The 26290-nt window shown below is 55.6% G+C and overlaps 1 protein-coding gene across 1 annotated transcript; it reads left to right on the forward strand.

Annotated features, from left to right (window-relative positions):
* The first annotated feature begins 308 nt into the window (after positions 1-308).
* Positions 309-25920, forward strand: FHAD1 (forkhead associated phosphopeptide binding domain 1). Its single transcript, XM_064470556.1, has 29 exons — positions 309-404; positions 616-822; positions 1424-1522; positions 2813-3083; positions 4213-4304; positions 4591-4821; positions 6265-6388; positions 7206-7336; positions 8713-8778; positions 9175-9279; positions 9717-9824; positions 11084-11167; positions 11539-11691; positions 12139-12334; positions 13739-13809; positions 14137-14274; positions 15318-15425; positions 15641-15730; positions 15954-16179; positions 16698-16779; positions 17193-17308; positions 18151-18310; positions 18647-18755; positions 20664-20799; positions 21674-21801; positions 22144-22239; positions 23062-23282; positions 24248-24431; positions 25528-25920. Exons 1-29 carry the CDS (start codon positions 309-311, stop codon positions 25609-25611), a joined length of 3912 nt encoding a protein of 1303 aa, XP_064326626.1. The 3' UTR covers positions 25612-25920.
* The last annotated feature ends 370 nt before the right edge of the window (positions 25921-26290 follow it).

Genomic DNA, 26290 nt, shown 5'->3' on the forward strand with positions numbered 1-26290 from the left:
GGCTGTGTTGTGCTGCCGGGCCAGTTGCCTGGAAAAATGAGAAGGAAAAAAAAAACAAAACAAAGAGAAAAACGCACCCAGGAGGGCAGCAGCAGGCTCCGGCGCGGCCAGGGTTTCCAAGGCTACTGCGAGGCTGCAGCCACGCTGCCGGCCAGGGCTGAGTCGCTTTTGGGTTGATTTTGTACAATTTCTACTGGACGAGTTTGTCGAGACCTTCTTGGCTCGGTTGCGGGTGTTGGACAGGGGATTATTAAATGAATAGGTGTCGGGTTTTTTAACGCAAGCCTTGCAGGTGAAGGGGCCGGATGATGCGAGCCTTTCTGAAGAGTTCAGAGGGATGTTTTCAGCTGAAACCGCACACAACGACGATAGGCAGGCACGAAGGGTCCGACATCGTCCTGCAGGTAGGGGCAGAGAAGCTGACCGTCGTAAAATGGATGGTGGTTTGGATGGACTAGGCTGCCCTGGGGTCCGCCGTGCAAAGCGTAGGGGCTACCAGCTTGCTTATGCGGAGACGTACATCAAGGGGAGGGGGGGGGGCTTGGCAAATCAGTAACAAAACCCGAGCTGCTTTCTGGTAGGTTTCCCTGCTTGCCTGTTGATTGCCCGTGCCAGTCCGCAGGTGTAGCAGATCATCACGCAGCCCTCGAATTCACCGCCTCGGACAACGGCTTTGTCCTTCAGGACTTCAACTCCCCCCACGGCACCTTCGTCAATGGCTGCCAGGTCCAAAACGCGGCCGTTGGAGTGAGTCCGGGGGATATCCTGCGCTTTGGTGCAGGGGGAGCATCCTTCGAGCTGGTGGTGGATGGGGCTACCCAGGTAAGGGAGGAGGAGGGTGCCCAGGGGAGGGTGGGTGCTGCTGCCCAGGGAAGGCCCCGGGAGCAGGAGTGGGCTCCCAGGCTCATCTGGGCGATCCTTGGGAATGGCAGGGTGAGGGGAATGAAAAGCTTGAGCTCCCTCTGCTGAAGAAAACTTGGGCAGTTCATTAGGGAGAAGGAAAAGCACAGGGCAGGTTTCCCAACAGCAAGTTGGACATGAACAAAGGTAAGCCTGGAAAATGTCCTTTTCCTCTATTTGCATTTTACGTTTCCTCAAACACTACTTACTAACAGCCAAGTTGGGTTTTGGATCACACCTAGAGCAAAGCGAAAGGTGCTTTGCTGGGCAGCAGCGTGCGCAGCTGGCGATGCCGCGGTGCTCTGCGCAGCCCGGCCAGGGCATCGCAGCCGAGTTTGGGGTGCAAGAGAAAGCTAAAGCAACTGTAAACTTGGAACAAATGTGGTTGAACGTAGTGGCATTCTCCTGTCTCCGGGAAGAGAGCTGTTTAGGGATGTCTGTGGGAGGCCATTGAGCTTTTGGGTTATTACACAATTAAGGATTGGTAAGTTCTAGTATTATTTCTATTATTTTGGCTGTTTAGGAATCCAAGAAAATCAATACTGAGACAGAGTCCCAAAAAACTGTGTGTAGCATGCCCAGCAGTGGGAGTCACAGAGCCTGGTCTCCTAGAAGTGTCCAGGTGTGAATAAAACTTAATTGGGGTCAACCAGCTTGTGCCTCCAGATGCCAGAGTTGGAGGTCTCGGCAAGAGCTCCTGGTGTAGCAAGCTGACCTGCTGAATCCAAAGTTGTCCAGAAAATCTTGGAGAAATTAAAACAAATGCCCAGATGCATGACGAGGCCAGAGCAGCTGGGGTGCTGGTGCTGGTTAGGTAAACGTGGTGTTGTAGGAACCGGCAGCATTTTAATGGCCAGAAGTATCTGTGTGGGATGAGCCCAGAAAGCAGGTTTGCACCGCGACGCAGAGGAAGCCCTGTGGGTGCCCCTTCGTCGCTGCGGGCTCGGTGATCCTCCTTTGGTGGAACAGCTTTGAAGTCTGGCCCTGCTGACTGCAGAGAGTACATCACCTCCGCGTTGCACCCTGTGAAGCGCTCGTGGTGTCTAAGACAGGGAGATCTCTCTCATTTATAGTAATATTAGAGGAACACGTAAAGAAGAGCAACACCCAGCCAGGAGCCGCATCCCTGCAGTGCCTCAGAGCAGAGGACAAGCGCCCAGAAAGGGCCGGCGTAATGCCACGGTGGTCTCCAGCCGTGAGCAAGCGCCCAGGGTAGCACCATGAGCAAAAGCGAGGGGGCTTAGATGTGCTCTGGGAGAAGGCCGGGTGCTGGAGTAGCGGGGAACGTGCGCGGGGGTCTTTGGCCAGGACAACAGCCGGGTGTTGGAGGTCTGCATCCAGGCTGGGTCCGTGGCCATGCTGGCAGATGCTTAGTTCAGTTTAGTTCAGCCCTTGTAACTGAGGGCTACGTAAGCCGACGTGCAGGACCTTAATGCTGGCTTGTCCCTCCTGTACTGGAACTCGTAAGGAGAACAGTGTCCTAACTACATGCCTGGCAGGCCCAGCGTAAGCTCTGACAAATGTGATGGCAAGCCAGGGGTGCCGTGATGCTTTGGTTCAGCATGGTGAATGGGAGAAATGTCTGGGTAGGACAGCTTGCGTGTGAGCCGGGAGAGGTGAGAAACGAGGGCTTCCAGATTTTGCAAATGATATGCAGAATGAGGGTAGTTAAATCTAGAGAGAGAGGGAAGAGCTCAAAAAAAGCAGCAAACCCCAATAATATCCTTTGGTTTCAGCAAACTATTTTGAATTCCTAATTTAAGTCTGGTACTTGGGCAATGGAAATAGGAAAGGACTAAAATTCTGCTTCCACTCAGGTCTGTGCCTGGGTTTTGTACGACATAACACACGCGCATCGAGGGCTAAATACCTTCCTAAAATCTTGCTGATACCGTGGTCTTTTCCACCACAGATGTCCTATCCCCCTGTGAAACGTCGCACAGCATGGACCGGGCAGCTCCAGTTGGTTGCAGAGCCCAAACCTTCAACTCCTGCATCTCCTCCCCACCTGCCGTTGCTGCAGTGGCAGCATCCCCCCGGCTCTCCCGGCAGCTGGGCTCGCGGAGCAGCCGGCCACGTGCCCCATCCGCCGCTGCGGAAGCGACCCATGAGCGCCTGGGCTAGGAGCGTGGCCACCACCGTCCCGCCAGGTGCTTTCAGTAGGACCTCTGCGGTGAGGCCAGGTACTCCCCGATGCCAAACCTGGTGGTTTGTAGCCTGGGGTTCTCTCTGAGGAACTTAGCGTTGAGCGGAGTTGATCCAAGCAGAGGCGGTTTTGAGAAGTGACGAGCGTCGGCAGCAATTGGCTGTGGGTCCTTGTCCAGTGGAGTTAATCGGAGACCATATGTGGTCCTTGGTGGCGTGTGGTCAGTTAAGAAATGAGCGGTGACGTCCGAAGGGGAATGCCATTGCCCTCATAGCCGAGAGTGACATTTCCTCTTCTTTTTTCCTTGTGTGTGATCGGGAAGGGTGATGACTAAGTTTATCTGCACTGGTGACTCATGCACTTATTCCCATCTCCTGTTTGAAGCGATGTTTCTTCCTCCTTTGAAGTGCAGTTACTGGCTGCCTCGAGTGCAGCAACTTTAAACAAGGTTCGTAGCAGATACACTTCTGAAAAAAAAGTATGCCGTAGCGGTGGAGCAGAGGCAAGGCTTTGGGGGAATAGTACAGCTGGAGCACAAGGCTTTTGCCATGAGCATAGCTTGTATGGCCCGTTGGGTTGTCTGCGCAGTCATAAGCAATGCAAAGTCAATAGTGCAGTGCCAAAATACAGCTGGTGCTCCAGAGCAGAGGCAGTACCGTGCAGCCCCAGCAGCATCGCTGAAAGACGCGTGCACAGGCAAAAATTGGAATTGCAGTGAAGGTACAGGGAGGGAAGCATGTGGTCCAAGTTAGCACATACTCATCTGATTTTGGGGAAGCAGAGCCGAGAGGATCTGCATGTGCTAATTGCAGTGAGCATAGCTATTCGCACACATGCTTAAAAGCATAGCTTCTTTCTGTGGGGCTCGGCAATGCTGAAAAATCAGAGGAGCCTTTGCCTGCTGTGTCTCTGCTGCCCTTGAGGCTTTTATGGTTCCCAGAGGTGTATTGTTTATCGCTGTTGTGCGGACTTTTTGCACTGGTGGGTTTTTTTTTAATGCCAAATAGTTGGTTTCTCTTCTGGTTGTGAAGCGAGCTCGTGGACTGTAAAGTAGCCGCTGCCTTAGCGTAGTTGTGAGACAAGAGGGACGCTGCAAGAAGCGTTACTGCTGCCTGCAACCAGGTCTCACGCTGACGTTTGCTGCTGTGGTGTTTGCTTTCCTCCAGTCTCGACGAGCGTCTCGGGTGATGGTGCAAGCGGTGTTGGAGAAGCCCCTTCCCTGGGGACTCACGACGCAGATTTCCTCCCGCAGGAGAAGGTGATGCTGGGGAAGGTGTGAGGGATGCCATCCCTGTCCTGGTCTTTGGCGGAGCAGGCAAACCCTGCGGAATGGTGGTGTGTCTGACCGCGAGCCCCAGCAGGGTGCAGGGACTGTCACCAATGGGGAGCGCTGGGCGGACGGAGGACGCGGGCATGGTGGACGTGGGAAGCCAGGGCGAGCAGGTCCATGCAGTCACCGGCCGTGGGTCGGTACCCCCCGGAGCAGGCAGCCCGGCGCCTCCGTAGCCAGAGTGTGACAGATGGCACCTACAATCTGCCCACAGGGTGAAAAGCTTCTGCAACTGGAGAAGGAAATCGGTCGCCTTTCTGGTTTGGAAAGAGAATCGAAGCAGAAAGACGCAGTGATAAGAGGTCTGCAGGATGAGATTGCTGCGATGGCAAAGGCCCTGGCTCAGGCGGCGGCGAGGAACGAGGTAGAGCTGACCCAGAAGCTGCTCACCTTCGACCAAGAGCTGGGAGCCAAAACGGAGGAGATCAAAGCCTTGAGGGAACAGGTACTGAATGCTTCAGTGGGCACCGAGCAGGGAAAATACCTCTCCGATAGAGGTGTACTTTTAGGTCAACACCCAGCTGTTAGGAGAAGCAGGTTGCGTGTCTGAAACCAAGGGAAAGGAGGGAGGTTGGGGTTTTTTTCCTTCCAGTTGTGTTGTTTTGTGTATTTGCTTGTTTTCTGTGCAAGCTTCCCTTAAGGAAGACAGTAAATAAATATTCCTTGTATGTGGTGGGAGCTATAATGCAGCAGTGGGGAGGGAAACAGAAGCCTAAGCAGCCTTTGGTGGGGGAAAGCACACACAACCACTTCAGGCCAGGCAGCTGGACCCTTTGCTTCCCCCTCACCCCTCTTGCCCCAGGAAGGGACCGGGCAGTTGCGTTTGCAGGGGGAACACACGTCCCGAGGGCAGCACAGCCCTTGGCGTCCTGGTGAAACAGGCAGCTGGGTAGGGGAGGGAGGGCTTATAGCTCTTGTGTCCAGCGATATGTTAAAGCACGCACCCACATTTTATGAGACCTCAGAGAATGTCCTGGAGAAACAGTGGCGAAGTTCTCCTGAGTATCTCCAGCGTGGGAGAAGGGTCGATCCAAGGTGCCGGTCCGATGTGAGGCACGCAGCTCAGCAGCCGGGCATCTTCGCCAGCCCATCCGGCTGCATCCTGCCCCCCCATATCATACTGGGTCTGAAGGAGGCTGTGAAATGCTTCGTGCTCATCCTGATGGTCTGTCTTGAAAAGGAGCTTTTGATAAGCGGGTTCCTGGTGGAGAAAAGGCGACGTAATTTCGGGGTGCTGTCAGCATCACTGCTGTTACTGTTACTGAGAGGACACGATGCGCGGTGCCTGTCTCCCCAGCGACTCTCCTTCCTCTGACAAAAGCCTCTTCCACCTATGGATTCGCTATTCTGTACCGTCCAGTAATTGCTTCATGAAAGCAGTCATCTGAGCGGTGGGAAGCGTATTTGTGCTCTCTGTGCAGCGACGATACCCCGAAGTGGATAGCACAGACTCTTCCCTGCTCCCGATTTGCAGCAGGGACTGTAAAAACTGTCTTTGCAGCAGAAATGCAACAGTGAGGTATTAGCGGCTCCGGAGCTGCGTTTGTGGTACTCAATGTGTATGCCCTGAGAAGGCGATAAATCTGCAGGCATTTCTGCCCGCTGCCGTGTTGGCAGTGTCACCCAGGCCCAGCCACGGATTCCTGGCATGGCAGGCAGCGGGAGACAGTGCTTCTCTCTGCTTTTTGTAATAGAATTTGAATGTGAATGGCTAAAATGTTTTTAAGGTCATTCTATCCAAAGCAATGACTGCTGAGAGGTAGTCAAAGATGCTGAAGAGTAACCCCTCAGAGTGTGACCTGGAAGCACCAGATTTCCCTCTCTGAAGGCGGCTATAATGGAGTTAATAAGTGATCCATCGAGGAACATGGGTGAATCTGTTTTGCAGATCAGCAACCTGCAGAAAGGCTCGAGCCAGATTTTCAGCCATTCCCTCTATGAAAGGGACCTGGAGATTGGAAGGCTGCAAAAAGAAAGCGAGAAGTTGAAGAGGGACCACGCTTTGGCTGCAGGTATCGTAACCCTGGAGCTCTGTGTAGGGGCATGAAGCGGTTTGGGACTGGCTCTTGATGCTGAGTGAGCATTGGCAAAGCTGTCCGGGCAACAAAGGTATTGTAGCAGCTCCTAGAAGTTGTCCGAGCTCTGATTCACTGTCCTGAAGCTCTCCAGGAGTTGCAGGTAGTGTCTGACGTGACAAGTGTCTCTGGAGCAAGGGACAACGTGGGGACCGAAGGCAGGGAGCGATGGGACCAAGAACTTTGTTAGGGAAAAAAAAAAAACCTCAAGCACTGATGGCAGAGCAGGCTCTGAGCTGCTCGAAAGCGGTGCTGTTTAATGGGCTGCCGTGCACCCCGTGGGGGAGACCTGCCCACCCGCACGGCTGCGGGGCTGCACCTGGCTGCAAAGGCCACCTCGGACCGCAAGCCTTGTCCCCAATGGCCTTTATCAGGCACACGGAATGTAGTGTGGGCACAAAATATTGGCTTTCGTAATGCATTCAGATTAGCAAAACCGTTCTGCTTGATTTCGTTGCCCGAGATAAGGGAGCAGTAGCAGCGTTTGGCAGGGAGGAGGCATCAGAGCTGCGGATCTGACATAGCAAGGCAGCAAAACAGATGGGTCGGAGCTGCTCATCCTCCGGGGAGCATGTGCTGCGAGGCCCCGAGGAGCTCGTTAGTGGTGTTGGCACGGAGCAATGTCCAGCACAGCGTGTCAAAAGCCGAACCCCCTGTCCGATGGGTGTCAAAGAGGGACGATGGCCGCTCAGCGGCTAGAGGGCTTTTGCAGGGACACGCTTGGGCAGCCTCTCAGCGGAGGTGTTTCTCTCAGGTCTAGTGATCAGCCTGCAAAGAGAGATTGCCGGGAAGGAGCAGAAAATCCAACAACTCAAGCAAGAGGTTGAAAAAATGAAGAAGGAAAACAGAGAGAAGGACAATCAGCTAGCAGTCGTTTCTGCCAAGGTTAACATCCCTAATGAGGGGCTCGGTAATTTACAGTCTCACATACGGGTTAACATGGGAAACTAGCAGGAGGAGGGCCATGCTTCTCTCTGGTAAGAAGCGTAGCAGCTGTATTTGTGCGGCTGTTTATCGGGGCAGTGGTACGCTGAGGGTCCTGGCTGCGTGCCGATAGACGTCGCGGCGCTGTACCGCTGGGACGTAGCGGCGATGGGGCTGCGGTTTTGTCCAGGTGCTGCGCAATGCCCACGGAGCGGCAGCCCCTTCCCCGGCTGAATCCCCCTCCTTGCTCTGCATGCGGGTGCTGTGTGCCCTGGATTGCAGTGAGCACAGTAGCTGTTTGTACGCACCAAGCGCTCGTGCCAAGATCCTCCCGAGGAGCCATGGAAACCCTGTCTTCATGTGGCTCCCTGCAGCCAGGCCTGGGTTTTCCCTTAAAGAAAGTGGCCTGTGCAGCAGGTTGTTTCTCTGTATTTGCAGCTCCCTCCCCAACTGGCAGAGCTGCATCGGCTGCACAATAAGCGCAGCAAAGGCGCTGTGTTTTGGCTGGCTAACTAGGCACTGTACCGGGAGATTCGAGTGATTTGCTGTGAATTTTAAGTAATGGAAAAGATACATGAGGCCCCTGGGGTGCAGGCGGGGGTCACCGTACCTGCCAGCCCGTACCTGGCTGAGCATCCTCCCCCAGCAGCTCTCTGGGGATGAAGGATGAGGATCAGCCCTTTAACGGTTGGAAAGGGGATAGGACGGGGTCCCTCCTGTGTGGGAGGGGGACCAGGCGTCCCGTGGAAGCATACTGCTGCATGCCTGGTGCCACTTGGTGGCCCACAGTGCTCGCCTCAAGGCAGACAGCATGTCCCAGAGCATCCCTCCGTGGTTTTCCTTGCTCCGTGGGTGCGGGAAGACCAGGAGGAGGGCGGGAGCTGGTGCACTTGGGCCAGGCACAACAGGGTCAGTCTCTGAAGTACCTGAAAGGCACAGTCTGATACAGTGATGAATAGTCTGAAAACGTCTGTTGCCATCCTGGCTGCGTTACCACGGATGGTTTTAAGCATTTGTTTTCTTTGGCCCTTGCCCCCCGTCCCTATTACACTATTTCTAAGGCCAGAGGAATTTCTCTCTGTCGGGTACTCCCTGCAGATGTTTGTCCTTCTCTCAGCCAGGCAATGCTTTAACCCAGGCATTCCCAGGTGCGGCTTCGCTGGTGCTTTCTGTGCCTGAGGGCCCCATCCTGGGCACTCCGCCACCCATTAGGTACCTGAGCGCTGAGCTGGGCTGTAGCACTGAGGCACGTGTTGACATTTGCTGCAGAAGGGACGGTATCTGCCTGCCCCGATGATTTCTTTTTTTTTCTCTTCCTCGGTTGCCATTCATTCCAGTGCTCCAGAATTAAAGAGGAAATGAAGCGTGAACTTGGAGACCGAGAAGTGATTGCGTGCCGAAACGTGAGTCGCGAGTCATTTGGGGTGAGGGTGCACGCGGGAGGGCAGCGACTGCAGGAATGCATCCTTGAGAGAATAATTAACCGGGCATTCTAAGGGAGTTGTTTTGGATCCAGTTCTTGTAATAGGAGGCACCTAATGCGCATAGTGAACCGGAGAATGTAAACTCCTGTAAAAATTGTAAGACCGCATTATAATGCAGGAGAATGGTGTCAGTAATAAGATTGACATTCCACTCAAATGCCGATCTAAGTGCAGTAAATACAGGTCAGAAGAGAATTCCAGAGTAAATGAAATGGGATAGATGGGGAAAATGTATTGCTTATTGGTTAAAATCCTCCCGAGAGGCAATGCCCAGCTCCTCTGGTGAGAGCCTGCGCTGCCCCGGGACTCTTGCAGCGCATCGGGGAGCTGGAACGCGACCTGGAGGGGCTGCAGGGAGAAGTCCAGAAGTATTGTGCCGAGCAGGAGAGCATCCAAAACCAGCTGGCTGAGAAAGCCAAGGTAACCGTCCGGCTCTGGGGTATGTGGTGGAGGGCGGGGAGGGATGGGCACGGCAGGTACCTCAGCTGCCTGGCATGGGTGGCAGCCGCGTGGGATGAGGGCCAGCAAGCCCCAGGCATGCAGGCTGTACAGGCAGAGGGTCCAAATGTGCTGAGCTCCTCCAAGGACCCTGAGGGAAGAAGGTAACTGGTGCAGCAGAGGCTCCCCTGTGCGAAAGTCGAGGATGGGTGATGGCCCAGGGACCAAACCCTGGCCAAAAGCAGCATTAAGTGTCCGATGCTGCAAACTCACCCCCCCACAAAAGGATTGCTGCCCGCCTGCTAGTTCAAAGCTATATTTGGAGTCATCTGATGTGAATGGTGGATAGTTGGGGTAAAAGTGCTTATGGCATGAGTTTCTGGTATTGCTTTGATATGCAAATGCTCTCGTGGTTGCAGGCTGAGGAGGAGCTGAAGGAAGCCTGTGCCAGGCAAGGGCTGCAGCTGCAGGAGATGGGGCGCAGGGAGCGCCTGCTGAGGGCCGACGCGGGGAGGGCCAAGGAGCAGGTAGGGAGGAGGCAGGGATGGGAGCATCCTGCGGTCCGGGCCGTAGGCAGCAAAAGTACGGGTTTTCCCACGGGGAAGGACATTGTGCTTGAGCACAGGAAAGGCAATGCAGAGTCCTGAGCACCAAACCCTGGCGCGGGGCTTAACTTGTCATCAGGTGCAGTATAATAGGCTTAGCCACAGGATTTGTGTAGGCATCATAGAAGGTGCAGCAACTTTAATAGGATACAGAAATGCACTGTGCTCTCTGTAATTGTAGTTATGCTGTCCAGGACCCATGCAAACCCTCCTCTGGGCCTAGGTAAAGCTGCTCCGGGCAGACAGAGCCCTGTGCAGAATAACATCACGCTAGATCACCAGGATAAAGCCGTGCTTCACGTGAGAAGGCTGTGCCCGTGCCCCCCCCCCCCCCCCCCCCCCCCCAATAAACTGCAATGCAGAGTTTTGCTAGTGTGAATTTTTTAGGAACCCCAGCCAATGAGGCAGAAAAAGCTGTGAGAAGTTTGATTGTGTGTTTGGAAAATAACCCCGGGTTTTGTGCAGAGCGGAGCTCCAAAGGGCAACTCCCAGCTTTTAAGGGCAGTTGGAGACACTTGGGTCCGCCACGTAGGTTAGCACTGGGACAGGCGTTCGTGGAAGCCCCAGGCACCAGCTGCGATACAGAGGCATAAAGCTCTAACCTGGGTGGCAATGGTTGTCATCTCCTGCACAGAGGCTGGGGGCAGCATCCCCAGCTGTCCCCAGCCTGCTCCGACTGTTCTGCAGGAGGAAATAGGAGTCAGCCATCAGAAATCCCCGCTGGAGCGTGGGATGGAGTGACTGCCTGGCTCGGGTAGTCTGTCCTTTGCAATGCATGCCAGCCCCCCCCGCCACCGTCACGCTCCCGCAGCAGTAGCAGGGCAGCAGGAGATGTTCAGAAGTCACGTTGTCCTTGGTGGCAGGGAGCTCACAGCCTCCCCTGCACCTCATCGGCAAACGAACGACTAATCGCAGTGCCTCGCTGCCGGCGGGGCGCAACCCGGCAGGGTCAAAGGAAGGGGTGTCAGGGAATCCTTGCAAAGTTGCACGGTGAAAAAGGTGCGTGAGGTAAAGTGGTGCCCTTAGAGGAGGGCAGGAGCATGCACGGGGCCTCGGTGTCGGAGATGGGAGGCGCCTGGATGCCCTTCGCACTGATGTGTGCAGGGCTGGGTGGAGCAGACCAGCAGAGCTGATACTGATTCTCTGTGATTTTTGTTTTCCTGTGTCCATCTCTGCTGTAGCTGGAGTCATTCAAAACCCAAGTGATGGGAGTCTGTTCTCCGGCAGCAGCAGGTGTTGCAGGGAAAGCTCTAACGGAGCAGCAGGTGAGTTTGGATACCGGTGCAGGGAGGTGCTCGGTGCCGCCAAAGCCCAGCATGGCTCGAGATGGCCGCGGTACCTGCTCCGTATCAGTAGTGCTGGTAGCCTCCAAGCTTCTCCAGATCATAGGTCATGCTGCAGCTATCCCAGGGTGAGGAGGCTGCTCTGTGATGTGAAGGAGATGTGATCCTTTTTGTTCCCAAAAGCTTGGATGGAGTCAGTGGGCTGCAACAGGGAGAAGCCCAGGAGTCCGACAGGGCTACCAGTTTGCAGCAAGTGTCAGTCTTTGCTTGCCGAGACAACTGATGGTCCCTTAGCTGAAAAAGGGTCTTAATATAACGCTTTATTCTCCTCTTCCTTCGCGTGCTTTTGCCAGGTGATAGAGAAGGTCAGGGAGATTGCCAACGAGAACCAACAAAGTCTCTCTCGAGAGAAGTGTCTGCAGGAGGAATTAAGCTCCAAGCTCTCGAAGGAAAAGGAGGCATCTGCAAAAGTTGAGGTGTTCATGAAATCCCTGTGGGAGCTCCAGGTCAGTCCTTTAAATACTGATGACCAACTGTCAGCCAGGAGATGAAGTGCACCAGGGCATTTGTTTGGCCATAGGAGAGGTCAGAGGAAAAAAGATGCTTGTGCATCAGCGCTAGCCAGCACCCAGCTCTCCAGCTCGGCGAGGGGTGAGCATAGCCCCCAGAAGGGTTGGTTGGAAAGAAATAGGAGGTGTCACAGGTCTCCCAGGGGTGGGAATGTGCCATGTGCCAAAAAGTGGGAAGGGGAGACCCTTGGCTGCCCCCTAGGAGCCTTTCTGGGCCTGCCAGGAGCTGTTCCCACCAAAGATGTCGTCCCATGAAGCAGAGTCGTACCAAAGCATTCACGTGGTTGTACAGAGGACTCTTTCAGAGATTATGTGTTGTTTGCCAAGTCCCAGAAGCCCACTAACTGTGGAGGCTAGCTTGGTCACTGGCTGTGTTTTTTCCAGACTTGCCTGAGGAGCTCCTGCAGCAGCGACAGCCTGCGAGGGGAGCTGGGGAGGCTGGAGGCGGCGTGCCTGGACCCCTCCATCTCGGCCATCGGGGCGGCGGTGGTGGAGATGGCACGTGTCCCCCTGTCCTGGCTGGAGGGCACGGAGCGGCTACTGGCCAGCACGGGGATGGACGTGGGCACCTCCGGCAAAGGTCCGTGTCCCGCTGGGTGTCCCTGGGGACAAACCTGCTCCGGGTGGGTTGTCCTAGCTAGGCAGCCGTAGAGGAGAAAGTCCAGCGTGAGCCACCACTTGTGGATGCCAGTCCCTCACATTGGTGCCAATTTCAGGCGGTTTGGCCAACTAACAAACCTGCTCAGGCAGCCTGCCTGCTCTTATTCCCTGCCTCTGCGGCAGCAGTCGGCCCGTGCAGCCAGTGCCACCGCGGGACTCTGGCGGGTTTGTCTGTGGGATGCGCTGTCCGCGCATCCTGGCCCCGATCTACTGACGTCGTGGTCAATCAGTCCAAGTGGGTTTTGCCTCGGCGGCATATAGGAAACACTCCTTGGCTGCGATCGTGGCCGTGGCGCGGGCTGAGAGCTGAGCCCCTTGTCCTGAGGTTGCAAATTACTTTGTCTTCCCTCTGTTGTGGAGCGGCAGAGCAATTGCTGCGTGGAGTCTGCCGAAAACAAGTCTAGGCGAAGAGTGCGTGGAAAGCAAAGCGTAGGTCTGTGTCAAAGCATCATGTGTTGCGGAGTGTCACTGCAGAGGAGTAATGGCTCTGACAGCAGCGTGGGAGGGGAAGCATCGCTCTCACGGCGGCGGCGAGCACTGCACAGCGGTGCAGGACGTGCCGTGTGCTGGGCGGCAGCGGGGTGGAGCGGCGCGGTGTCGGTGAGGGCGCAGGAGGAGCTGTGGTTAGCAGAGTGGTAATTATAGCACCAGGAGCATCATGCAGCAACGAACCATCCCTGGCTCTTGCAGAAGTGCCAGGCTTAGAGAAGACTGTGTGATGGAAAATATGGGTGACAGTGTGTGACAAGGAAAACATAGTCTCCTGGTTGGGAACAGGCAGCTGGGCTGTGTGCACGGTCAAGCTCCCTTCCAGCCATGTCTCGGCAATGGCAGCTGTCTCCCAGCGGTGGGAATGTGCCAAAAAGTGGGAAGGGGACACCCTTGGCTGCTCCCTAGGAGCCTTTCTGAGGAGATCTCTGAGCATGAACCCCATAGCCAGAGGCTAGTGAGGGTCCCCAGGCTAGTGAGGGTCTCTGGGTGCAAAGCAGCACCGTTGCCCACGGGTCCCTCCTTCCCCCATAGCCACCAGTGCATCCATCACCCCAGCCTGGGAGGGAAGCCCAAGTCGAGTGCGTTTTCTGGGTATCCCAACGAGCAGCGGGGTGGCTGTGTGGGAAGTTAGTGGCGGTCTCTTCTCCTCCCTGCTGCCTCTGGAGGAATGTGGACCCCAACCATCAGGCGAGGGGCCGAGGGCCAGGGCTGAAGGTCAGCAGTAGCCAAAGCGGGTTTTGCAAGGAGGCAAGCGGCGTTCCAGGGGTGCTCCAGGTGCTATACATGGGCCATGCGAGCACCCCGTACAGCGAGACTCCGTTGGCTTTTGCAGGGCTGATGGCTGCTTTTGGGAGGTTGTTGGAAATCAGTCAGGAAACTGCGCAGAGGAACCAGATGTTACAGGTACAGAATTCCATATGTAAGAAAACCGAGGTGGCTGGGGGTCTTTCTCTGTTGGTAAACACAACGGTAGTCCTAAGCGAGCCAGTGTGGGACCCAAATTGGGAATGAACAGTAGCAGAGGTGCCTGGGTCAGCAGTAAATGCAGGGGAGGGGCGAAGACGAAGCCTACTGTGAGCGTGTTGGTCTCTGTATCCCTAATGCAGCAGGGATGGCAGGTGTATCTCTTTTTTTGAAATGTTTGTTAGTGACTGTACACAGGATGCTTATTCTTGCCCTGCTGCTAACGCGATTCCTTTGACACCTCAGTATCTGCTGTTTTTCCCGTAGGCCCAATTAGGGAGGGTCCAGGAGTCGCAGGCAGCTTTGCTGCAGGAGCACGTGAAGGAGCTGGAAGCGAAACACGAGCAAGACCTACAGATAAAAATCAAGCAAATGATATTGGAAAAGGACAAGGAGAACAAAGAGGTATGAGGTTTGAGCACCTCCCTGGCGGTGTTCAGAAAAACGTGCAGATGTGGCACTTCAGGGCATGGCTTAGGAGGCCTGGGGGTGTTGGGTTGACTGTTGGACTTGATGAGCCTGGAGGTCTTTCCCAACCTTAATGATTCTATGATTCTATTCTATGATGGCATGGTTGTTTTTTAAGAAAATTACTGTTATGCAGGAAAAAAAGGTGTCTGTCATAGTGTTGCCTAGTGAGAAGTCTCTAGCCCCAAACTGTCTAGGTGCAGTCCCAAGAGCCTGGATATATTGGATATCCTCCTGTATCGATGTGGGTGATTTTAACTCCCCAAAGTATCCACGGTGGAAGTGGAAAGCATCTGGGTACTGGCAGGATTCACTGCTGGGAGAAAGTGGAAAGCAAGGAGCATCCTCCCAATACATGAGCTTTGTAAGATGTGGCATTGCCTGTAGGAAATGGAATGCAAGTGCAGGTACGCTTCCTTGTAAGCCTTTTACTCCCGCCCTTCCCCGTGCTGAACTCCTTTTAGGTCTGTTTTGGCTGGAAAGGTATATCGCCTGTGGAGTGGGGGGGGCAGCTGCCTGGCAGGTTTTCACTAGGTCACCCTCAGTCCTGGGGAAGCCCAGGTCATCGAGCCAGTGGTGCTGGTGCAGGACACAGTGTTAGTAAAGGTGTGAATTGGTGTTTTGCTGTGCCTGTGTGTCGTGATGGGGACAGCATATCGTGGTGGTCTTGTAAGACAGGTTCTAATGTGCTTCTGTGTCTGTTGCTTCGGGAATGGTTGTTTTCCGGCATCAAGTTCTCTCAGGATGCAGGTGAGGAACAGCTACGTGGCTCCTCCTCGGTCTCTCTGCTGCACCTTTCGCCAGGTGTTCTCATCCCCTCCCTTACCAAGCCACCTCGTGTCCTGCCAAGGTGTTGTCCCATAATGTGCCCCTGCTCCAGAGAAGGGACCCTCCTAGTTGCTTTCCTCATTGGAGTCGAGGTCTTCTGCCTAACGGGATGATTTTATTCTGTACTGAACCTCTGGGCTGTCAATTGTCAGATTTTGGAGAGCGCCGTCGCCAAGGAGAAGGACAAGTGCAAGCAATCCATGGAGGAAGAAAAGAAGATGATCCAAGACCTGGAGAGCCACCTGAGGAGCATGACTGAGGTCAGTGGCATGCACAGGAGGGGAAGCAGAACTGCTCACACTGGGAATAAAGAAATCTGAAAGTGCTCCGCAGCATGGTGGGCCATTTGGCCAGGGGCCATCAGTGGACCGTGGGATATTTTCCCCCCCCAAACACACGTAGATGCATATCTGCAGAGAGAAAGGTGGGTTCTTGCAAGCTTGTTAACCTAATTACTGCTGATTTCCTCTCGTAGGCAATAGCAAGGAAGTCAGAGGAGCAGGAGGTTACAGACTGCAAACTGAGGGAAGCTGTGCACAAGCTGGAGGAAGCCGCAACGCGAGAGGTAGTTCCCACAACCCTCGCGCGCTGGCAGAGGACGTGGCGTAGATGCAGTTGCGGTGAAGGCTTCCCTGGTGCCTGCCGATGAGGGGGCAGGGCACTGTGGCCTCCCCGCTCCCTGAAATCCTTCCCTTCCCTCTGTCCTTCTGACTGCTGGCCAGGAGAGATGATGCCAATCGGGATCCCAAAGGAAAATAGGGCGCAACTCTTCCAACGTTGTTTCCTAGGCGGCGTTGCAGCAGTGGGTACTCACGCGAGACGAGCAGCTCAAGACCATTCAGGAGGAGAATGAGTTACAGAGGCAGAAGCTGCAGGAAGAATTAGTGGAATACAAGGAGCAAAGCAAGCAGCATTCTCTGACAATCGTGGCTTTAGAGGACAGGTTGCTGGAGGCCAACCGGCAGCAGAAGACACTGGAGGAGGAAAATGCGGCACTCATGGAAAAAATGGAAGGTAGCTAAGGGTTGCGTGGGTTGAGTTTGTACTGGGAGCCTTCTCAGTTAACGTGGAATTGGTCTAGAGGTGGAATTGTGTGTTTTCTGCTAGGGAAAGCATTGTGTAAGATGGCAGTTGGAGGTTTGCGTGGATGCCAGATGAGCTCCATGACTTCCTGAAGAAGCCACTTCACAGGGAGTTGCAGTAGATGGTTCGGTGGCTTTGGGGACCATTGGTAGTGCACCATGGTCATAGACAGGGCTTTCCTACTGGAGAACAGCTCTTTGCCCTCTAAAGCGATAAGACTGGAGCACTTTGGGCTGCACCCAGGTGTAAGGGAGCCCAAGCAAGGAAGGCTGTAAGGAACTATCTATACTCTGTTGGAACTGGGCCCTGAGAGACACGGCTTTCCAAAAAAAAGATGGTCCTCAGTCTTCAAAGATGTCGTGAGGGATAGGAGATGTTTGGCCTGCTTGCTTCTGCTATATGCGTCTGCATTAAAAGAAGTAATTGGCCTTTGCAATTGTGTCCCGTAGGGTTTCAGGCTGATGGCCACAAGTCGACAGCGGGACTTTGGCCGGAGGTTTCTCCTGCCGTGGAGTCACACGGTTGTCTGAGGTAAGCAGCACTTGCTGCTGGTGGTCTCGGTCAGAGGGGCTTGGAGAGGAGCACTTGTCGCTAGGAGAGCATAAGGAAGACTGAGGGGCCAACTACTACTTGTCCTGAGAGCTTTTTTTGTCTGTGATGGTGAAGAGAGTCCTTTTATTGGGCTGAGATGGTCTTAAGTGCGTATAGTGTCAAAGTGACGCAAACAGCATGTGAATGATCTGCTGTCCTGTCCAATGGGCTCCAGGTAAGAGAGAGCGAGCTGGCAAGTCCCAGCGCCACAGGCATGAACCCAGGCGACTGAAAGGCAGTTAAGAAAGTAATGTGTGTATTAATCATGAGATGCGGCTCAGGAAGGCGTGCACGGGCTCCGTGAAATGAGTCTTTCAAAAATGCACTGTGAGGTTTGTAATTATTTTTCTCAGGAAATTCAGGGAGGAGCTGGCAGCGGCGCAGAGCATGCTCCTGTCCAAGGAGGCCGTCATTGCCGGACTCACCAAAGAGCTCATGGAAACCAGAGCCAGGATGTCGGACATGAGAGGTGGGTGAAGCGTACTGCGTGCTTTCCGTCTCCCCGTGCCTCTTCCGAGCAGTAGCAAGGGTAGGTCCTAGTGGGCACACGCAGGTAATGGGAAAGAGATGTCACCGTCCTAAAGCCATGTTGTTGCCCTGCTCGGGGCAGCGCAGGCGCTCCACTCCCTTGGGGTAGGTGTGTGCCTCCCTGTCCTCGGCTAAGCGATAGCAGTGACGGTGAGCGAGGGTAACCAGATGGAGACCGGGGGGACAAAACTGAGGCCGTCTTTCTCAAAATCCTGCTGGTGGGCTCCTTTGAGCCTACGGTATCCTAAGCCAGTAGCCTGGGCAAGCCTTGCCTGGGCCTCCTCAGAGGGCAGGGCTGTGCTTTGGGCAGGCTTTACGGGAGTACCCAGCAGAGCAGGCAGAAACGAGCCTGAGCCTGGAAACGAAGGGATGCTTGGTCTCGCTCCCTCTAATGGTGCAACATAAAAGTAGGGACAGTGCCTATGAGGAAGGTAAGAAGGTAGAAGTCTGCAAGCCGGGTCACGTCAGTGAGCCCCGTTCTTCTCCAATCTGAAGGAAAATTGCTGTAGCAAGTGCTTACTCAGGCGTAAGCCGGCACAAAGAGACTGACCTTGCACTGTGATTTAAAAAGCAAGGTCTGTTGGCACGGCTCAGGATCTGGGGGCTGCTATCGAGGGCAGGACAAGGGTCTGTGGGGATGAGCTCCATTGCTGCTGGCAGCCCTTGTGAGGGCGCGCTGGGAAAAGGGGATGGATCCGTGGTTGTTGTTTCGCTGAGACCTGCGGATCCCTCAGGGCTGGGTGGTGAGACAGCCGGAAAGCCATGACACTGTTGTGTGCCTAGGGGAGCTGAGCGAGGAGCAGAAGGTGGAACTAGAGTGGAACCAGAGCCGGGTGAAAGAGCAAGAGCGGGAACTGAACCTGCTCCAGGAGAAGCTATCCCAGATGTCCAGCCTCGTGGAGAAGAAGGATCGAGCCCTGAAAGCAGCAGCTGAAGAGTTAAGGTACACACCACTGTGTCCAGAGGCATTGCAAAAGCTGCTCTGTAGACTCCCAGCAGCCGATGGCATTTAGGTACCTCCCTGGGAGCAGGAGGCAAGTTTGAGAGGGTCAGAATGGGGCTTGGCAACGTTGCCTCGATGGAAGTGCCCCGTGCACTGAAACGGGTTTGGTGGAGCTCATGCCAGTAGACGCGTAACTAAGTCACTTGTAACTAAGTGAATGTTCCCACCCACACTGTGGTAGTCATCAGCGGGTGCCTGGGGTGCTGCTCTCCCCAAGCTGTTTGGGCAACCTTCATCTGTCACGGTGTCCCACAGCAGTCTTGTCTCTCGGCACAGGCAAGCCCAAGCCCGCTGCCAGCCGCTGAAGGATGCCTCCCAAGAAACTGCAGCAAAGCCGGAGGATGCTCCGGGGATGCCGGTGCAGGCGGATGAAGCCTCTGAGAGGGTATGTTCCCACGGAGGCTGCCAAGGCCTGGGTTTGCTGAGAGTCGCGATCACACGCATGGTGTTTCTCTGCGTCGTGGTGAGACCTGGCAACGGCCGGCCAAGCCTCACGCCTGCCTAAACCTGGCTGAAGGTGGGAGCGCAGGATCGCCGGCCACCCTTTCGCTAGCCAAGGGCTGCCTGTGCTGCCTGCGGGCCGGGGTAGCCGTGCCGGCAGCGGGCATTGCCGCTGGCTAATGAGCTGGTGTTTGCACAGCACTGGGGAACTGTGAGGTGTTGTGTGTGCTAATGGCTGTGATAATTGCCAACTAGAGGGGATAGCAGCGTACTGGAAGATCTGCAAGCATTCCCTCCGTTTCCCAACCTTGCTCAGCTGTAGATGCTGCCTATAGTGGTGGCACAGAAGCACTTATAGGGCTGAGTCTGCCAGAGTAGGGGTAGCTTGTTGCACAGGACAGGAATAAATGTTCCTTGTCCTCCTGTGCTGAATTCCCTGTTGATTTCCCTGGTGCTAGAAATGGGAAGAACTGAAAGGTGGTTACAGCAGCAGATGGAGGGACTGTAGAAACCGTACACCCTGTACCACAACAGTGGCAGACAGCGTGCCAGCGAGGAAGGCTGGATGTGGGGGTGCCAAGCGGTGACTCTCAGCCAGATGATGAGCGGGAGGTATCGCCCATCCTGTTCTGCACGCAGCCACGGGGAGGGGAAGCGCAGAGCGCGGGAAGCGCAGCCCACCCCAAGTCGCGGTTCGGGAGCAAACTGTGTCTTGCCGAGCAGTGCTGTGAGGTGACGGCGGCCAGAGCCGAGTGGGGCAGAGTCACACAGATTCAGACTGGTGGGGGTTGGAAGGGCCCTCTGGAGCTCACCCCATCCCACCCCCTGCTGGAGCAGGCACCCCCAGAGCAGGGGCACAGGGCCGCGTCCAGGCGGGGGGTGAATGTCTCCAGGGAAGGGACCCCACAGCCTCTCTGGGCAGCCTGTGCCCCTGCTCTGGCACCCGCACAGGGAAGGGGTTTGTCCTCATGTTCAGGTGGAGCTTCCCGTGTTCCAGCTTGTGCCCGTGGCCCCTTGGCCTGGCGTTGGGCACCGCTGAAAAGAGCCCGGCCCCATCCCCCTGACACCCGCCCTTCAGATATTTATAAGCACTGATGAGATCCCCCTCAGCCTTCTCTTGTCCAGGCTGAACAAGCCCCGGTGTCTCAGCCTTTCCTCACAAGGCAGATGTTCCAGCCCCCTGAGCATCACTGTAACTCTCCACTGGACTTGCTCATGAAGTTCCCTGTCCTTCTTAAACTGGAGGGCCCGAAACTGGGCACAGTACTCCAGACGTGATCTCACCAGGGCAGAGTAGAGGGGGAGTTTGCAGCCAACATTAGCTGTGTGCAAGGGGGTGATGGTGGGCCTGCCCAGATTCTTGGATGTTCATCATAACTCAGCAAGCTGGATGGGCCTAGGGTAGAGAAATGCATGTGTCTGTGCATGGCTGTGGTTTAAAAGAGAATAAGGCATGAGAGCATGTATAAATGCAGGCCACAAAGTGTATCAGTGTTTGTGCATAGGAAATGGTAAATGCCCTGTGGTAGCACAAAGTGCAAGAGAAAAATGCTGACGTGGCCGTTCAGACCCGCACGCCATCCCTCTCCCAGCCCGCTGGAGCATTTGCAGGGCTTATGTCCTCACCGGAGGGTGGCTGGCAGAGCAGAGCATGGAAGGGGTCTGTGACGTTGCCTCCTACCCCTCAAATCCATGGAGGGGGTGTAGGGTGAGACGCTCCACGGGCTTCGCTCTTGGCACATGCCAAGAGGCCAGCGTCGTTAAGCAAGGCTGTGTGTAAGCCAGGTGTAAGCTGAGCTCATGTGGAGCCAGACGCAGCCTGGGCGAGAATCGGCTGGGCTGCTTCTTCCAGAAGCCGGCGCTGGACTTGGCCGAGCTTGGTGCGAAATGCCGAGGCCTCCGGCACGAGGAGACGATCCAGCGCCAAAAAGAAGGCTTGGCCGAGCTCCGGGAGAGAATAAAGATGCTGGAGAAGAGACAGCTCTCAGGTAAGCGTGGCTGTCGCTAGAAAGGGAAGATGTGCCCGTTTGCCTTTGGCAGACCCCAGGGTCTGCACCAGTGGAGCATGTAACGCTAGGGAAGGTGCAAGGGGCTGTGCCGGGGGCTCAGGCTCTTCACTCGCAACGGGCTGAGGCTTTTGTTTTGCAACGTCAGCTCGTGTGCACACACGTTAATCCGTGCGGGCGCTAGGAGAACATCACCATAGAACCCAGAACTCGGCTACGGGCTTTAGAGGGGCGCTTGGTGTCTTGTGCAGGCGTCAAGTGTGGGTAAGTGTATGCGTGTGAGGAGGTGGCATTTGCAGGAGCCAGCAAAGGGAGGCAGCTGGCGAAGGGCTTTGCAGCGGTAGCTGCCACGCAGTCAGAGCCAGAAGCGAGCGGGCGCCCGGCTCTGTGCACGATCACTCCCGCGCTCGGGTGCTGCTCTCCTCAAGGCAAGAGAGAGCAGCTGTCACCTAAAGAAACGGAGCTTTGGGTGCTGTGGTCTTGCAAAGCCTTGCAAGTACTGTACACTGCGAGAATCTTCTGCTTGCCCGAACTCGTTCTCTTTCGCTCCCTTTCCATCACGTATATCCCTGTATCGAGAGCAGTACGGGAAAGCGGTGCCATCTCTGTTAGAAGCTACAAGTAGAGCAGCAGTTTGTGGTGCAGTCTCTGAATTGGCACCTGAAAGATAGGTGTGCATCCTACGTACGTAGAAAAAGCGGTGCCCAAACACTCAGACAGCAATGTCTGCAGGGAAGGCTCGTACAGGCCTGTGCATCTCTCCGGCACAGTCTCCTTGAAGGGAAACGTGGTGAGCCTCGAAGCGGCACATCCTACGGCAAGTAGAACAACTCAGTACATGTTTGTTTGCCTCCAGCTGTCGTGAACGAGGGTTCGGAGCCACTGGTTGTCCTGACGAGAGACTTACCGGAGAAAATAGTCCAGAAAATGGGTCTCGGGCAGGAGCCTGCACCCCTGTCAGGAGCAAAACTGAAGGCTGGCAAGGTAAGAAGGCAGGTTGTGGTTCACAGGGCTTGTGGCTCCATTGGAAAAGTACTCCAGGGAATAGGGAGAATTAGGCTGTCGGATAAAATAGCTGCAATGCAGAGAGAGGTAGGTGTGAAACCTGGCAGCGTGCACGATGCAGCCTAACGGAAGGCATTGCTTGCAGAGGGCACCACCGCCTCTCTCAGGAGCTGTATTGCTGCCCAGCACCCTTGGCGCAGCGCTGCTCAGGGATGCCGCAGGCCAGGGCGGTTTTCCCGTGCAGCGGAAGGGAGGCTCGAGGCAGCTCCATCCAAAGCCAGGCGATCTGTGGGCTCCTTTGGTCTTTCCCTGTCCCCGCAGGTTCCTGGCCGTGTTTGTAACGGGGGCTCGCCCGGGGCCACTGAAGAGGCAGCGAGCTCGGAGATGGCTGGTGCGACGGACCTCAGTGAGAAGATGGTACGTCAGCAATAGCCCTGTTAAAATGGTACCCCATGCTTGTAGAGGGTAAATCGTTTTCAAACGCGTTGCAGAAGGGAGCAATTGGTGTCGGGGCAGGAGCGTGGTTGAGGATGAACCGGTTATTGTGGGACCCAGAGCGCATCAGGCACCTGCTGGGACGTCTTGGGACCCCAGACTGTGCAATGGCACGTCATTCTCCTCTTCCCATCCAGCGTCTTTGGGGGTGTTCCCTTGGGCAGCCAGGGCTGTTCCTCAAGGAGAGGTGGGGCTGGTGAGGACAGGGACCTTTGCCAGCTTAGACACCTGCTGATGATGCAAGAGGGACTGCGGAGCGATGGAGGTGGCTGCCAGAGGGAGGTGTCCGTTGGTCGCGCAGTGGGTGGGTTGTGAAAGCGGATCTCTTCTCTCCAAAAAGGTTGGAAAAATGTCCAGCAGGGAAAACAGGTTATCTTGAAAAAGGGAAAATCCAACCCCAAAGAGTCGTGCGGCTGGGAATTGAACACCAGGTGTGGAGAGGGCTGGCCTGGAGCTGGGATGCTCTCCGGTGCAGTGTGTCACTTCTCCAAGTGCCTCCAAACGTGCAGCCCAAAGGCACGGATGAACCGTAGCCGGCCGTGGTTTAAGGAATACTCAGAAAAAGGTTGCCCATGGAAAGCACAAGTGGAAACAAAACGAAGGGGAAGGCACGCAGCAGTTTTCTTGTGACATTTTCATCTCCTTAGTAGAGCAGAATGAAAGCAGATGGCCAAGCGGTGTGCTGTTATGTGGCAGAGGAATTGGCAGACCTAGTAAATAATGTATTCTCTGTTCTTCTTACAGTACCTTGACGTAATTGGGGCTCTGGGAAGCCTGATGAAGGTGCAGGAACTGTCAGGAATGCAGTCACTGAAGCACCTTCCCCAGGAGGAGAGGGAAAAAGTGGGACTGCAGAGACAGAAGGACCTGGAGATGCTGTACAATAAGGTCAGGAACCTCAAGAGTCGCCTAGAAAGAAAAGAAGAAATGCTGAAAGAGTACGAGGGCAGCATGGAGCAGCTCAGGTACCAAAAGGCAAGGTGGCTCTTACTGGCCGCAGGGCCAAGTGAGACCAAGTCCTGGGATGCAAAAGTGGTGGGGAACTCGGGGAAAGGCAGCCCCTTGCTGGGTTGTGCATCTGCCTGGGACTGATAATGTTGTGGCCACAGCGTGAAAATTAAGTGTTAGAAGAAACAGAGAATTGTCCTCAGTTCTCTGCAATGGTGCCTTGCAGGGCCTTACAGTTAAGCAATGTCAGAGTTGGGAAACCTTGGCGAACTCCCCAGTCCGGGGCAGCCGGACCCTGTGCCAGCAGCGGCATCGGCTGGGGTGGCGGGACAGCAGCAGCAGGACCACGGCAGGCGCGGGAGCTGATGGGAAGGGCTGTCCAGACCGAAGGTGACGCTCCCGCTCCACGAGCTGCCGCACAAGGCAAAGTGTTAGTGAGCAGGGAGGAACCCGCGGGTGCGCTTGTGCAAGCCCCGCTGCTGCTCGCTGCACGAATGCAGAAGTCTTTTTGCCCACAGCACTGGAAAAAGCAGTGTTGAAATATATTTCTCGGCTGGTGTAAATATGCCACCATGCGCAAAGCAGGCAATCTCCAAGCCAGCAGTGCTGACACAGCCGCCCAGAGTCCCTCTCTGGGCTTGTACGCTGAGCAGGAGGGATCAGAGCCATCGCCACATGCACAGTGGGGTGGGGAAAGCCTGGAAGAGATGGCATCTTGGCCTCAGCAAAGGCAGGAGGAGAGGGGTTTGTCCAGGGTGTAAGGAATCAGAGCAGGGAAAACACTTGCTAAAATATGTGCGGGTCCTCGCAAGGTGGCAGCCGCTCTGACGTCCTTTAGCCTCACCCCGCGGTGTGCGGGGTCCTAGGAGGGACACAAGCATGATAGTGTGCTGCTCGACAGCCGTCTCTCCCAAGCAGAGCCTTGCTGGCGGTCCGAGGGGTCGATGCGGGTGACAGACCCCCACCCACCTGTTTCTCACAGGCTGAACCAAGCATCCCTGCGAAGGTGTCAGGCGGAGATGTCCAAACTAGAAGAGGAAGCCTACAGGGAGGCAGAAGAGAAGGCTCTGCTGAAGGAGGCTCTGGAGAGGACGCAGCTCCAGCTGAGCCAGGAGAAGAGGCTGCTGCGAGCGGCAAAACTGCGGAAGGGGAGACCAGGGGAGCAGGTAAGCAAGGCCCACGAGGACACTGGCATCCCCAGGAGCCAAATGTCCCTGTGCCTGAGTGTCCAAAGGCAGGTCACAGTGGTCAGCACGTGCCTCCGAGTTCAGTGGGGTGCTGCAAGCTGTGCCTGCCCCGACGCTGTAGGAAGGCACGAGGGATGCACGGCACAGCCAGCAGGCTCAGCTGTTGGTAAGATGCTGGAGGCAAGGCCGACAAGTAGAAGGGAGGTCACTCGTGGTGTAACCCAGAGCCTTGCAGAGGACAAGGCGAAGGAGCTGCCAGGCTCTGGCCGTTCTCTGGAAGGCAGACTTGGGAAGGCACAACGCCTGCCGGTCCCTCGGTTTCACGCAACCAGGTGAGGCGAGGAGTGGCGAGCGAGCAAGCTGTCTGCTGCCGCAGGAAACATCCCCCCTCGCAGGTGCAGACACATGCTGTTGCTCTCTCCGAGGTGACTGCTTGGGAGGTGTTTGGTAAATGAAGAACAGGGGTTGCGGTGAGAGGCCCCCAGGGTGTCAGAGGGCTGAAGGTTGCAAGAGTGTTGCTGGCTCTGGGGACACATCTCTTGCACGGGGCACCTCCGTGGTGTGATTGCTGCAGCCAGCAAGGCGGAGGAGCCCAGCATGGAGCCTTGGCAGAAGCCAAGAGTACTGTGTAACATGCTTACATAGCTTTTGCGATCAGCTAGGAACATGTGGTGGGTCTGGCGCAGTTTTCTGGCTGTCAAGTACCGTGGGCTGTGCCCTTCTACAGCAGCGGTGGGGCAGGCGCCAGGCAAAGAGCTCGGAGCTCTGTGCAATACCCAACTCCTGCACTTTGTGCAACAGCCAGCTCCATCCGTTAGGGAGCTGGGATTTTGCAGCCTGTCTGACCGTCCCAAGAGGCTGGGTGTCCCAGGGCCCTGCTGGTCAGCCGGGCTCGGCTGCACGGCTGCATCCCCGCTGCCCAAGCTGGAGGGCGATGAGTCTAGGTGGCTGTATCGATGGGTTTGGGCCACGCAGGCTGAGGGAGAAGGGAAGGTCACGCGCGTCCCATGGGCAGTGCAAAGGCCATGCTGAGCTCTCACAAGCGAACATGGCATTTGATGTCTCTGTTCTGCAGCCTGGAGCCAAGAAGCCTTTCTGCTCGGGAAAGCTGAAGGCCAAAGAGCACGTGGCAGAAGCCATCAAGACGGGAAACTCATAAGAGAGGCACCACGTGGGTCTTTGGTAGGCAACGGTCCGCAGTAGGAATGGGTCGTCGCGCTGTGGACTCTGCAACATTGGACAGGGTACGAGGTGTGGGTGCGTCTGGAGGAGCCCCCGCTGGTATCCCATAGCTGCTGGGCATGCTGGTGTGACTGGACTGTGTGTAGAACTTTATTCTCCCGCAGTACGTGTTCCGTACTGCATGGTGGGGTTTATGGCAAGAGAAGTGTGGATACAGCCCAGTGTATACGTGTGTGCGTGTGTGTGTGTATATATATATATAAATACGTGTGGATACAGCCCAGCATATACAGTATACGTGTGAAGTCAATGGCATGGAGTCTGTCCTGTCCCTGCTGAAGTGGCCCCAAGCATGGGAAGCCTGCATGGCCTGGTCCCTTGCAACTCCCGTGTCCTCCGGTCCCTGTGGTGTCATGGGGGAGTTGGAGCATAAGGCACGATGCAGCACGGAAACGTAGCACCCCAGGAATGCCGGAGCGCAGCATCAACGGGAGCCACGGTGAGCTGCCACACAGTAACGGGAAGGGAAGAAGAGGAGCCGTGTCGTGTACGTTACAGCAGTATGTGAACGAGCCCAGGGAGACGAGAGCAAAGTCCTGGTCAGTTGGGATGGGGCAATGACACGCACTCGCCTCCCTGCCTACTGGTGACATCAA

The sequence above is a fragment of the Phalacrocorax carbo genome, chromosome 20, assembly GCF_963921805.1.
Source record: "Phalacrocorax carbo chromosome 20, bPhaCar2.1, whole genome shotgun sequence".
Classification (NCBI taxonomy): Eukaryota; Metazoa; Chordata; class Aves; order Suliformes; family Phalacrocoracidae; genus Phalacrocorax; species Phalacrocorax carbo.